The sequence below is a fragment of the Leptopilina boulardi genome, unplaced genomic scaffold, assembly GCF_019393585.1.
Source record: "Leptopilina boulardi isolate dan_hultmark-lab unplaced genomic scaffold, ZJU_Lbou_2.1 LbouV2_354, whole genome shotgun sequence".
Lineage (NCBI taxonomy): Eukaryota > Metazoa > Arthropoda > Insecta > Hymenoptera > Figitidae > Leptopilina > Leptopilina boulardi.
This window is the reverse complement of record NW_026137923.1, coordinates 755,887-770,617: the sequence shown is the minus strand read 5'-3', so window position 1 is coordinate 770,617 and position 14,731 is coordinate 755,887. Positions and strand designations below refer to the sequence as shown.

Genomic DNA, 14,731 nt, shown 5'->3' with positions numbered 1-14,731 from the left:
TAAAATTTAATATTTCAATTAACGAAATGATAATTAATACAAATAATAATGGTAAATAATTTATAATAATATAATATATAAAATTCTATATATTCAATCAAAGTCATTGTCAATTTGTTCTGCTTCAATATATGCGTTATATTGATGAAACTTGAATCGAAACATGTTTCTTATTATTAAAATTTATTATAAAGTTTGAATTTTCTTTTTTTTTGAAATAAATAATTGCGGGAAACAAAATTTACCTCCTCTTTCAACTGACATCTAATTAACAATATCTCTTTCATTAATATATATTTCTCCCTTTATCTTTCTATTCGTGAAATCTATTGAAGACATCAAAGAATCTTGATTGCGATTAGTTTGTGCGAGCAATAAAGATTTCAATTTCACGTTCATATTTATGTATAATTATAATAAATGATTTTGATTATATGAAAAGGAAACCAGTTGTGCAAAGAAATACATATATATATCTAAGTATATATTATAATCTAAAACTGGTTTCACACAGTTGACGAGACTAAAAATTCTTGGCAAAAATTCGGACCGGTTCATCTGGGTTATCATTGAAATTGCTTATTTGTTTCATTAATAGAGTGCTTGCTTATCAACACAACACTGGGGATCCATATCCCCTTATGCTCCTATATATATATATATGGATAAATGATTTGTTTTTTTTGCAACGGGCAATTATACAATAAATTCGAAAAAACGACGCATAAGAGTTTTGCATTGATTTTGCTTTATATGACTTGGAATTTCAATTTTTTGCTTGAGATTAAAATTATATATAAATTTAAAAATTATTTACTATGCAATAAATATATAGGTATAGTGTATATGTTCAAAGAAGATTTACAGAAGTAAATCTGGTCCAATATATAAACACAGAGAAAGACAGAGAAGTACTCGAAACTTGTGTAAGGCTTGCTTGATGATAATCACATTTCGAACAAGGGTCTCGGATTCAGTCCAAGAATTCTACGTTCGCGTAGAGTTTTAAAACAAGCATTTTTATCTAAACGATCAAGTGTGAAGAACAAGAGTGTAATTTACACTCTATGGCGAGTGATAAGTCACTCTATATCAATATTATAATTTTTCAAGAATAAAATTTTTAAAAAATGTCATTACTATACCATATTATTGATAGTATAGTTACTATATGCACAACTAGTGCTATTGACATTATCACTCAGATAAAAATTTATTTGGAACAACCAAATATATATATATATATATATATATATATATATATATATAGGAACGCATGAATATAGTCTGTAGAATGAAAATTGAAAATTTTTTTTTTAAAAAAGTCAATGAAATATTGGTAAATAAAAATTCTAAGGAAAGAATTTTAGAGCTTATTTATGCGTCCCTATATAAGCAATTAATTAATTTGGTTAATCTAATCAAATTATTCATTTGCTTATTTTTAATTGAAAGAATCAAATACGTTATTGATATTATTTTTTTTTTTTTGATCCCCTGAACAATATGTTCTTTATTAGAAAAAAATTTGTTTGATTCAAATAAAATGTTTTATCAAAATGCATGTAGAGTTGTAATTGATCGTGTATAGCCATATGTGGTCTTATATATAAGTATATATATATACGTAAACACTATCACCTCGTTTTGTTAACAGTGAGCTAATGAGTCGTGATACGCATCGAACAGTGCTTATAAAGTAGGGACTTAGCTTGCATTAAACGATATAAATCTTCACATGACCTTACATTATATCCTAATCAACTATCAACACTTCACGAATCATTTTAATTCAAAACAATATATTCATTCGGTATTTAATCGTCATTTATTATTTGAATTGGAAAAGAGATAAAAAAAAACTTTTTTTTCAAAATACAAATAGTGTTAAAAAATTTAAATAAAAATTTCTCGGAAAAAAATGAAAATTTCGGATGACTTTATATATATATATATCAGTATATTCAATCTAGATAAATCAAAACATAGGATCATTATAATGAACCTGTCGTTAATAACAGGGAGAATCCGTTTCGAAACAATAATAATTTGTGTGTAGGACAACATTTGAATCATTTCTTGCTGAAAGCACACACACACTGTTCATGATTCTGAAAATTATCAGTGACTTGATCGCACCTTTCAGTTTTTAAGACACGCAAACAGGTCTCGCTCATGTGCGTAAAGGTCGCAGAGAGGAAAAAAAAAAAGAAAGAGAGAGAATTAAAAACGATGATGGTATATAAGTGTGTCTGAAAACGTATTTTCGAACGAAGGGGCAGTCATTGTTTTCCCACGGTTTGTGGTCTACATGAAGTTTTTGGTCTACGGAACTCGGCCCACGCGCAACAAGAACGCTTTGTTGCGAATCGGATTCGTGAATTTATGTCGTTGGGACAAATTTTATCGGGGTTCAGTGGCAAACGCTCGACGCCTACGCATCCATAAATCACTGTGAATCGGATTCGAATCTGGTCCGCGATGTAGCATTAAGCTGCATTCATACGACAGCTATAGTGGAAGGAACGATTCTGATGAAAAAAAAGGAATGATAAATGCGCATCTATATATCTCGTGAAAATCGTAGAATATTGAAATTTCTTCATACAGAAGTTTAAAAAAAATCGTATCATCAATTTTTAAACACATGTATAAAGTAAATAATGAAAAGTGAATTATTAGTGGAAAAATATTTGCTCAGTTGCATAATTTTTTTTTTTCCATTATTTCTTTAATATTCCCCCTGTCCCATTTTTTGTTCTTCTTTTTCGTGGGACTTTAAAGACTCTTCGATGAGCAAAACCGCTGAGGAAGTATTATCATCATCATATCCTTTTAATGAAAACAACCTTTCTTTTTTTTTTTTTGGTTGCAGATCTTAATTCGGATTACATAGACATGCCTTTCGGAAGGGGCGGTCCCGGAACTCCAGGAATGCCAGGTTCAAATAGTCGCACGAAGCGAATGAGAACGAGTTTTAAGCATCATCAACTTCGAACGATGAAGAGTTATTTTGCTATCAATCACAATCCCGATGCAAAAGATTTGAAGCAGCTTTCCCAGAAAACAGGCTTGCCAAAGAGGGTATTACAGGTGAGACTTTTTATTCTATATTCATTCATTCTTATTGTAAATTAATAGTAAGAAAAACGTGTACCGTTTTACGTTAAAAAAATATATGATTTCTACTTTTTTCTGTCTTTTGTTTGTTTGTTTTTTTTTTATTTGTTCGTCGACATAAATGTAATTGAGGTGGCATTTCAACTGCTGTCAGTATACTTTTCATCGACTGGATCCGGATCCAGAAATGCTTTGAGAGTGAATATATATATATGCTCGACGATACGACTCGGTTAGGCATGACTTATTAACTATACGCGGCTTAGATCTTATAGCGCAGTTATAATTTACACCGCAAAATACAATTTATGAGCTAGAAATCTCGCGGAGTAGGAGACTCAATTATAAAACTTGCGGTATGAAATACCATGGACCCCATAATTTAATCCAAAGTTATGCGAGTAGCAATGCACAATATAATGTGTATAGATGTAAAAAAAAAAAAAAAATTGTAACACGACAATAATAGACACTGTCAAAAATAAGGAATATGCTTTTTTATATTTATAATCATCATTTTTATTCTGGGAATTTCTTTGACTAAAATCACTGCCGTCTCAACAATTAGTTATTTAAAATTTTTTAAATTATTTTTTAGACAAAAAAATTTTTTTTAATAAAAACAACTTTTAAGAATACACAGAAAAAACATAGTCTCATTTTTGGTACATCTCAAAATGAGCCAATGCTAAACGACATAGACAGTGGCGCCACCAACCTGGCTCATTTTTGTTGCAAATGAGTACCGTACGCTACTCATTTTGAGACAAGGTTTTTTCTGTGAACCATTTTCATATCTTCTTTAATCATTCACGGAGAAAAAGGAATGGTTGGGCCAACCATAGGTATTGATAAATACGTCCCATCAATATTATATGGTTACCACAACCATATCTTTAGTTGATACAACCATAGTATAGTTGGCGCAACCAAAGGTCAGGTTGACACATTAAATTTGCAATTTTTCATCATTTTGATGTGACAACCTAACCTTTGGTTAGGCCAACCATACTATGGTTGTATCAACTAAAGATATGGTTGTGATAACCATATAATATTGATGGGACGTATTTATCAATACCTATGGTTGGCCCAACCATTCCTTTTCTTTCCGTGTTATTTTTCTTGTTGAGACGGGAGTTAGAATGTAGGCTATTTTAAAATATATTCATATACGAGTATGATTCTCCCAAAACAGGTCACTTTTGATCCTTTTTTTTCTAAATAGTGACTAGAAATTCAATTACCTTTATCAATTTCTATTTACTGGCATTAATTTTTTGTTTTTCTGAAAAGTGACTACACTGAAAAAAAAGTCTGGTTAAAATAACCAGAATTCTGGTTAATCTAACCAGAATAAAAAGTTATATATACCCTTACTACTTTTTCTGGTTAAAAGTACTAGAAAATTTGGTTAAAAAATTCTGGTTAATTTTACCAGAATTTCAAGTTAATCTTACTAGAATTTCAAGTTAATCTTACTAGAATTTTTCTAGTTAAAAATTTTTGGTAAAAAAATTTCTGGTTTATCTTACCAGAAATTCTAGTTAATCAGAGAATTAATTAAATTTATTATTATTATATGATATTATAAAATATTATAAAATATGAATTAAAAAAATTTGTATTATGTACATATAAATGCAATCAAACAATAACACCTTTACACTGCAATTCTCTTAATAATGTTTATTTAAATATGATTATTCAGAATTAAAATTCTGATAAAACGTGTCGAGCACGTTTTCAACATAACCTTCAAACTATTTTCTACACGAGTTTGCCGTTCGTCAACAATTTTTTCACTTATATTATAAAATTAATTATATAACCAACCTTTAAACAGATCTTTTAATTCTCCCAAACCCCAATTTTCCAGAGCTTGGTTAACTTTTTCATCCATTCTTGCGATCCGCACGATAAACTATTCGAAAAAGAACAACAGACGCTATGCAGTGTCCGCGAACGCGCGTTTTTAACCAGAATTATTTTAACCAGAATAATTTAACCATACTTATTTAACTAGAACTGTTTAGTCTTTTTAACTATATTTTCTTGTTAAAATAACTAGAAATTTTTTAACCAAACGCATCTAGTAACTTTAACCAGAACTTTTTTTTCAGTGTATAAATTCAATTCCCTTTTATCAATTTCCATTTACTGGTGTCAAGTATGAAATTTACAAGAAAAAAACCTTCATCTGGAACACAGTGAAAAGTTTTATTAGAATAGAGAAAGTCATTAATTAAAATAATTAAAACTATACAATTTTGTATAGTATGTATATACAATTTTTTTTTAGATCCATTCTTCATTATTTAATTCTTTTCAAAATTTCATCATTTTGTTTTTATTTTATACATATATTATAGCTAGGATACTCATCCTCGACGGGTTTTGAGTATTTTTATTCTTCATTATATCTAAAGTTGTAAATTTTATATATAATGATAGTCAACTAATTTCTATACCTACTTTTTTATTCAAAAAAAATCTATTATTAAATTAATATTTATTCTTAGATAATTAAAAAAAATCTGAATCTTAATTTATGTTAAATATTGATTATTTAAAATTACATTGGATAAATTTATTCGATATTATATTTATAATCGATTGGTGTTTGCGTTTCATTTGAATATTGTAAAGAAATAAACGATTAATTTATTTCCATTGCATTTGCGGGAACTAATATACAATATAAAATTAGTATTATCGTGTATATATATATATGTATACGTAAACGAAAGATATGTGTCGTAATATTAAAATCAGTCTGTCTTCCAGTTGGAAATTATTGGTTTACGACTTTAATGATTTAATGTTTATTATAGAGATCTTGTTAATTAATTTACAACATTAAATTTTAATTGTATAATGTAAATATTTTTTGATTGAGATGAAAGCAATATTTTTATATAATGTGATGCTCCACGAGAGAAGGGACCTTACGTCAAAAAATTTTTAGGTTATGTTCAATATAAGTTTTACCTTGATAAAAAGTTTCTTTTTAATTAGGTAAAATCAAAATTAGTTTTTATTGAATTTTTTGTCTGTAAGTATTTTTACTTCAAAAATCACAAGCATAACCTAAAATTTTCTTGACGTAAGGTCCCTTTTCTCGTTTAGCGTCACACATATTTAAAAATTAATATATTTGATTTATTAAAATCAATTTTCTTTATTAATTTTCATATATTTAAAAAAAGTACATGTAAATTATTGTTTATTTTTCATATTTCAATATATTTCCATACACTAAATAAATAGGTTCTTTTTTTAATACTTTTTTTTTAATTAATAAATTAATTTTACTTTTCGAAATGGATGCGGATATAAATTATATTGATCAAGTTTAGTTAAGGGGGGGTTGCCATTGAAATTTTTCTTTTGGTAAATTGGCTGGTTGCGCGTCACTTGAACGGAAATGAGATGAGAAAAAAAAAGAAAGAAGAAAAGAAAGAAATAGAAACGCCGAGAGTCAGGAAGATAGACCGCGTGAACGTTATACCTCTTGTTTTTCTTCTTAATTTTTTTTTTCTTTTTGAAGAGGCGACTCGATAAAAATATTCACGGGCGCGACCCCGAAGTATGTATATTCTTCTCCCAATTAGTGGCGCTCTGAACCGCGTTACGGCTGTTGGGTTAAAAGCGCCGCAACGCGATATTTCCGTCGACACACTATATATGAGACTCGTTCTTTTCTCTTTCCGCGTTAAATATATATATATATATATATATATATATATATATATATATATATGTATATTTGTGTACATATGTGAGAGCTGCATCGTCAATCTGGCAGTAGTCAAATCCCTAGTGTCTTCAGAATCGTTCGCCGACGTGTAAGGTACACCTACATGCAAGCCAGACATAAATTACCACGCTAATAACTCATTCTGTGCTATTTATTTCGCATAGACGACCCTTTGTCATCGAACTCAGAACATTGTTTTGATATGCGCCACAATTTCCAAATATTTCAATGATATGACAATTTTGTTGTTATAAACAAAGAGCATTATGGAAAAATGATACCTATATCAGAGATTTTTGGATTGGATTTATAGATAAATTAATCCAACCAAAACTTACTGGCACCCAGTATTGGCGCAACTTTGGAAAAGTTGAGAAATATATTTTTCCCTTCATATTTTTCAAAAGTCGATGAAAATCTAAACTTTCTAATCAAATTTCAATTATTCCTGTTTTTAAACATTGAAAAGTACTGAACCAGTACTGCGCCAGTAGTCAACTCTGGTATATAATATTGCAATTTTTGGTTGGGAGCTGAAAAATCCCCTACCAAAAATTACCAGAGTTCACTACTGGCACGGTACTGGTACCAATATCGCACCACTACTGGTAATTAATTTTTAATAAGGTTAATGGTATATATACTGAAAAAAAAGATTTGACTGAAAAAGGTATCCATCCGTAGTGATTAAAATACATTATAATATGCTATATATATATATAATAAAATTGATAATCTATATATGTAACGTTCCACCGTGAAAGGGACCTTAGCTGCAAAAATTTTTAGGTTATATTTGAGACTTTTGGAGTAATAATAAAGAAAGAACAACTATAATATTGTAAGTTTTCATTAAATTCAAAACATACAATAAAAACTGTTTTTGCATAATTAAAAATGAACGTTTAATAAAGGTAAAACTATCACTAAACATAACCTAAAATTTTTTTGTAGTCTAAGGTACTTTTCACCGTGAAGCGTCATATATGTAAGTCAATTAAAATTAATAATAATGAAAAAGAAGAAAAGAAGATAAAATTTTTTTTTGAATTTAAAATTTTTAGTTTATTTTTATTTTTTAAATTGTTTACATATCTAGAAAATTTTCGCCTTTTTTTGATTGCACTAAGAGTTCTTCTGATTATTATTATATACCACATGCTCTAGTGGCTTGAAAAGAGAGTCTCAAGTACTACATTCATTTACACGTGTTTCATAGTAGTATATATATCATATTTTTCCTCATTTAAATATATATTTTTTTTAATTCAACCCTTTACCGGCGCATGAATAAAAAATATCATTTCACACCATTGTTCAAAATAAACCAAAACTTTGTTTATTACTTCTTTAAGTTTAAATTTTATTGAAAAATACTAGTTTTTGTATTAAAAAATTAATCATTTAATTAATTAATGTTGGGAGCTGTTCATAAATTACGTCACACTATTTTTTACTATTTTAGACCCCCCCCCTCCCCCATGTCACACTTTTTACACACATTAGCGCCATTTTTTCTGCTGGTTGTCACGAAATTGCTTGACCCCCCCTCCCCCTTAAGGTGTGACATAATTTATAGACGCTCCCTTGAATAAATATTCAATATTCAATATTTTTATTTAATTTTATTTATATTTGTTTATATTTCATTAACAGGAGAAATTTTAAAAAATTTACATACCCAAAAAAAATTATTTCGTTCATTTGAGCATTCTAAGAATTTCAGGCACATCGCCTCATCGTTCTATAACAGAAATGTAAGATTAAATGTATTCGTATCCAAAATACGTTTAGGTATTCTCAAAAAATTTCGGTTTTAATTTTTTATAGGTTTCAATTTTTTCCTTAAATCAGTTTCCATGACATAAATTTGTCTTTCTGTTATATGGTTATATTTTTTAAATTACTTCTAGTTAGATTTTTCTCGCACATTATTGACATATATAGGGAGAAGATTTATTGATATTATAAAACTTTTCTCTTTCAGAGGAATTTTTATATACGAAACAAATATAATGTATATTTTTGAATTAAATAAAAATATATTTGTTTCCCGTGATGAAATTCGCCAACCTGGCCATCGCCTGGTTGAAACAGGGAACCCGATCGGGTCCAAACCAGGCCCCCGTTTTAATCGATTTTAATCGGGTTAAAGTAGGGCACTCTTCTGTGTCCCCCAAACTGACTCGCCCTGTTTCATGCGGATTTGGAGCTTCTCGACGTGGGCCCTGCTAGGGCCCTTTAAAAAATTTCAACACGAGTTCAAATAAAAATTTTTTTGGTATAAAATATATTTGTAGTTGAGACAAATAAAATTTTCCCCCTATAGGTGTATATATTATTGTTATTATTTTATTTCTCCAGACAATAAGAATCTACAATAAATTAAATTTGTAAAATGAAAAGTACACCGTATGGAAAAGAAAAAATTTATCGAAGACAATATTCCTCTTTCTACTATGTATGTATATATATATATACATTATTATCACATTCGAGGAAGTGGCGTCTCTGCTTCTTTCGCTAGGGAGAGCAAGTAGTCCATAAAACTTTTTTTTTCCCTTCCCATTAACCAAGCTCTGGGTATTATTCACAATATATCTCGGTGCGCTTCCCGAAGAGATTCCTGAGTCACATATAGTATAGGAAAACGGGTATGGGAACAGAAAGAAGGAACGGTTAAATTCGAGACCGAGAAAGCCTCAAAGGGGTTGTAGTGAAGTTGGTAGAATGGACAGAGAAGGAGAGAGAGAGGAAAAAGACGACTATTGTATTCGGGCGCAGTGTGTAGAGGTTTTGAGCGCGCCATCTTGGTTGATATTGATCGCGAGACGCGCGAATACTCACTCCGGCAGCCACGGGAGTTGGTTTATTCGTTCATCCTGCTTTCGTTCCTTCTCTCTTCTTGGTTCGTTCGTTCGAGGGGAATACTCCCGATTCACTTTCTTTCATTCTTTTCTCTCTTTGTCGTTCTCCTGGGAGTCTGCGAGGGAGGAGACTATCTTCAAAATGGCGACCCACACGATTCGATGCATTACCATCTTTTATTTATCGTCGCAGAATGCCTCGAGCTCTTGACGCAATAGACCATTGTCCTGACGTTCGATACACACACACACACACACATATATATATACTAGAATCCCTCCTTCGTTCCTGATTCATTGTCTTCTTTAACACGAATCCTCCACTTCGTCGCGAAGGGAAAAAAATCGGCTCATCTCTGTCTTTAACATCCCTTTAATGGACCCGATTCTTGACTATATATACGTACAGAAAATTTTCAATCATTTGTGATATTTTTGCAAAAGACAAAATTACACAAGAGTGCTTGGCAATTGAAAAAAATATGCTCTCTTAAGAGCATATGAAAATTATTAATTATAATATGCTTTACAAAAATTTGTAAAATTATATAAATTTTGTAGCATATGCTTTTGAATCGCGCACAGTATACTCTCTAAATTTGAATTAGTGAGAATTTTTTCACTACAATGCATATTAGTAGAAATTTTCAGAAATTAGTAAACGAATTCTAGCACTAATTCAAATTTAAAGACTTGATATATGCGACAGCCAAAAAAATCCCTGAGTAACAAATTTTAAGTAAATCCAATGAATTACAAAAAAAAACTGTCAGCCATATTGGAAACGCCATATTGAATTTTGTAAAACTGACATTTGAATTTGCAATCAGCGACTCTGAAAACCTCACTCTCTAAATTTCAGTGAATCAGTGAGATTTCTAGTTGGAATTTAGCAACTGTATTATAGTTCAGTAAAATTTCCATGGAAATTCAGTCACATTTCACTGATGAAAATCATTAAAATTATTACTGTTTGAAACAGTCAAATCTGTTTTACCGATATATTATAATGCAGATTTTACTGTTTAAATCAGTAATAATTCTACTGATTTTCAGTGAAATGTTACTGAATTTCAGTGAAAATCTTATTGAAATGATTCAGTTGCTAAATTCTAGCTAATATATTTCATCAGTGAAATCTCACTGATTCAAATTTAGAGAGCAGAGTAACCATTTTCATTATGAGCTTATAGAGTATATATAACTTAATTTTATAATTTTTTGTGATCTTATACAAAAATTATTTTCTTTAGTTATAATTAAAATGTAATTATTGCTGTATAATTTTTTTTTTTTTTTGCAAAGTATTATAAATTTGTGAGTATCACTTCCGTAAATAATAGTTTTTTTCTCTCAGCACATTTGACTCATCTCTTTTTCTCTCAAGGAACATTAAACCAAATTCCGTTCCCATTAACCTTGCACCTATATATATAATTATTATCTCAAAAACACAGTTGTTTCTATTAGTTTAGGAACGTATAATTTGACCCTGAAAAAACTTTTTTTTTGCTTGTCATCAACTTATTATTGTATTTATCTATCTCTCTATAAGAAGGAAGTGAAAATCAACCCCTAATTTTCAAGTGTCAATAATGTCTGTGTGTGAAATATATAAAAAGCGGAAATTTATGTTTAATATAATCTAATCGATGATTTCCCGTTTTGTGTGTTGCAGGTGTGGTTTCAGAATGCGCGTGCGAAATGGCGACGCATGGTGTTGAAACAGGAGGGCAAATCAGACAAGTGTGGCAGCGGAGTTGACGGCGGTTCCCTTGGTGATTTAGAACTTTATGGCAATAGTACAGGAAGTGGTGGTCCTCCAATGAGTCCTCCATTTATACTTGGCGGACCTCATAGTCCGGCGTCACTAGCCTCCCTTGACTGTGCGTGATTAAGGAAATTCAATACTACGATGAGCCAACCATAAACTCTCGCCCCTTGTGTGTGTGTGTGTGTGTGTCAACCACCTTTTCGAACGAGAGACTTGTAAATTTAGAACGCCTGCGGAACGAGAGTGAAAGTGAATCAAGGTAGTAGTTAGCCTTAATTGGACGTCTCGTCTCGCAAAGTGACGTTCCATTCGTTCTCTCTGTAAATGTCGTCGTATATGGCGGACGTGTATTTATCCGGGCGAAAATCCTAGATCAGTCCTTGAAATCACTGCAGCTTCATGAAAAATTCCCTGTCCAATTTCAAAGACTTTCTAACGATATACATATATATATATATATATATAACAAGAGGCAAAAATAAACCAACAAAAAGAGATAAATAACAAATATTTATGAATATCTTAATTTTCACAAGAAATTGGATGTAAATGAGATTATATAGAAAAAAAAAATTGTGATTGATTTATTAGTTAATTTTAGTTGCTAATATTCAAAATTGTTCACCGGTCTAAATTATTTATAAATTAATGTTAGTAGAGTGAAATATATATATATAAAAACCTATATATAAAAAAAAGCGGTGGTTTCGAGGTTTTAAGGGCTAGAAGACTGACGAACGTATGAGCATTTTGTGAATATTTATTGCGCTTTCATTGAGAGCGTTTATGTAAAAAGTTAATGCGATTTTCAGTTTTAAGTTAACTATATTGTAGAATAAAAAATTACAACTCTCTTCGTAATCTTCAGATTAAAAAAAGATATATACGTTACGACGATTTCTTTTTTGCTTTATTGTACTATATTGAAAAAAAAAATTAAAAACTTCTCCAGTGTATTTATTCTAGAATCGTCGCTATCGAATGGTTTTTTTTTTATTTTCCATTGAGTCAGAATTAAAGTGAATCCTTCGTTTGAAGAAAAAAAAAACCTATATATAATTTAAACGAGCATTTGTAAGATTAATTGATAAATATTTATTGGCTCGGTATATATGGTTCTTCAGGAGGGAATATGAATAGAAAAAAAAGCAATTAAAGGCTCGTCAATAACTTGAAACTATTTTAATATAATATATAGATATGTATATGTGCAAATAAATTAAAAAAAAAAAGAATATAAATTATATTTTCGTCGTGTGATCTTAACTTTACGATTGTCAAGCAGTTTGCGATGTAAAATTTCTAAAGCTCTCTGACTGATGTATTGTACAGTATATTGATTATATGGAAATGTTGTCGAAGGAGGCACTTGAAGAAATAAAGAAACCCAGTTTTTTTCTTGAAAATCTTGATATACTTTTATTTTTCCCTATTGTTTTTTTTAATTATTCGAATTTTATAGACATTTTTATTTTTCAAACCAACATCTCAATATATAATTTTTATTTTTCATTCATTTATTTTGTTTATATTTCTCGTCAAATTTTGCTAATATTAATAAATACAATTATATTAATAATTAATATTAATAAAATTGAAGAGCTCCACGGAATAACGATCTATGGCACAATTGAAAAGTTTGGTTATGAGCTTTCAAAAAACGTAAATTTTCATGAAATTTGTAATAAGTATGTATATGTAAATTGTTATTTATTACACTTTTGGTAACTATTATTAATTCTATTAGTTACAATAATTCGCTTACAGCTATTAATTTATAAAATTTTTATATTTTTTGAAAGCTCATAACCAAGCTTTTCAATTGTGCCATAGATCGTTATTCCGTGGAGCTCTTCAAATATAAATATTCTTTTTCAATAAGCTTTTTTTTAATTACGATTTTTGATTTTAAAAAAATTATTTAGAAATACTACACGGAGAAAAATATAGTTAGCTATATTAACTAAAAATTAGTTATTTTAGCTAATCCTAATTGCTATTATATGGATAGCAATATTATTGTTAGCTAATATATGGAAAAATGAAAGAGAAGAAGAAAAATATTCATTTTAAATAAAAATCCGTTATATAAAATATATATTCGTTTGATATAAATAAAATACAAAAAGTTGGGTATTCAACAAAAATTAATTTTTTAAGCAAAAAAAAAAAGCAAAGAGCTACTTTTTTTTATAACAATTTTTTATCTCGAGTGTTATTATATTTTTTACCGTATTTTTCCTTTTAGGTGGAATAATTTGTGAGATATAAAAATGTTAAGGTATCTGTTTTACATAGCGAAGATGTCGTTTATAGTCCACTTAATTTGCCAGTTTATGAATATATATCGAGTGTCATAATAAAGAGCAGGTTTTTTTTTCTTCTTTTCTTTAATATTGTACTAAAAATATTGATTAAATTTAAAAATTCTCGTGAGAATATTTTTAAAGGTGAATTGTATCACACATTATATATATATATGTGAATCGAGTTATATATATTTACCATAATAATATTAATAAGAGGAAAGTTCTTAGTCTCTGTGCAAGCAGACAATAATTTATCATAGTGACTTAATGCTCACTATTGTGAAATGTTATGCACTCATGAATTTACGCTATATTATTTTGCGTATGATAATTTTCTCTTGAAACTGACACTTTCGAAATTTTTTTTTATTGTATACGATAATGTTTAACATTTTTTTTTTAATTTAATACAAATTAATTAAGGTGTGAAGAATTTTATTTGTATTTTGATATATTAAAAGTTGCATTTTTATAATTGAGCTACCGGATCAAAGAAGGGCATATAACTATACTGAAAAAAAATGTATTTGATTTAAATAATCGTTTACTTGACTATTATCAAATAAATAATTATTTGTATTAAATAATTAGTATTTGTTTCAAATTAAATGATATTGGTTTCAAATACAGAAATTATTGGTTCAAATACAGTTTATTTAATTCTAATAAAAATTATTTGGTTCAAGTAAATATTTACTTGATAATAGTCAAGTATAACTGATTATTTGAATCAAATTTTTTTCTTAGTGTAGACTCTAAAAATTCATTTTAAGATTTTTGAAGACTTTTTAAATAAGTAATACCTAATTAACTGGTGTTATTTTTTTTAAATAATATTAAAATATTTTTAACACTTTTTTTGCGTGTGTACTGGTGAATCAATAAAATTCCATATTGATTC

General features: G+C 28.9%; 1 protein-coding gene across 2 annotated transcripts in view; it reads left to right on the top strand.

The window, feature by feature from the left end:
- Window positions 1-12,927, top strand: part of LOC127286409 (protein apterous-like) — a 61,387-nt gene extending 48,460 nt beyond the window's left edge. For both annotated transcript variants that reach the window (XM_051312823.1, XM_051312824.1), the window contains exons 5-6: window positions 2,876-3,093; window positions 11,426-12,927. In XM_051312823.1, the coding sequence (XP_051168780.1) occupies window positions 2,876-3,093; window positions 11,426-11,641 (434 nt within the window). In that variant the 3' untranslated portion in view covers window positions 11,642-12,927. The remainder of the gene's footprint in view (window positions 1-2,875; window positions 3,094-11,425) is intronic.
- Window positions 12,928-14,731: the final 1,804 nt, after the last annotated feature.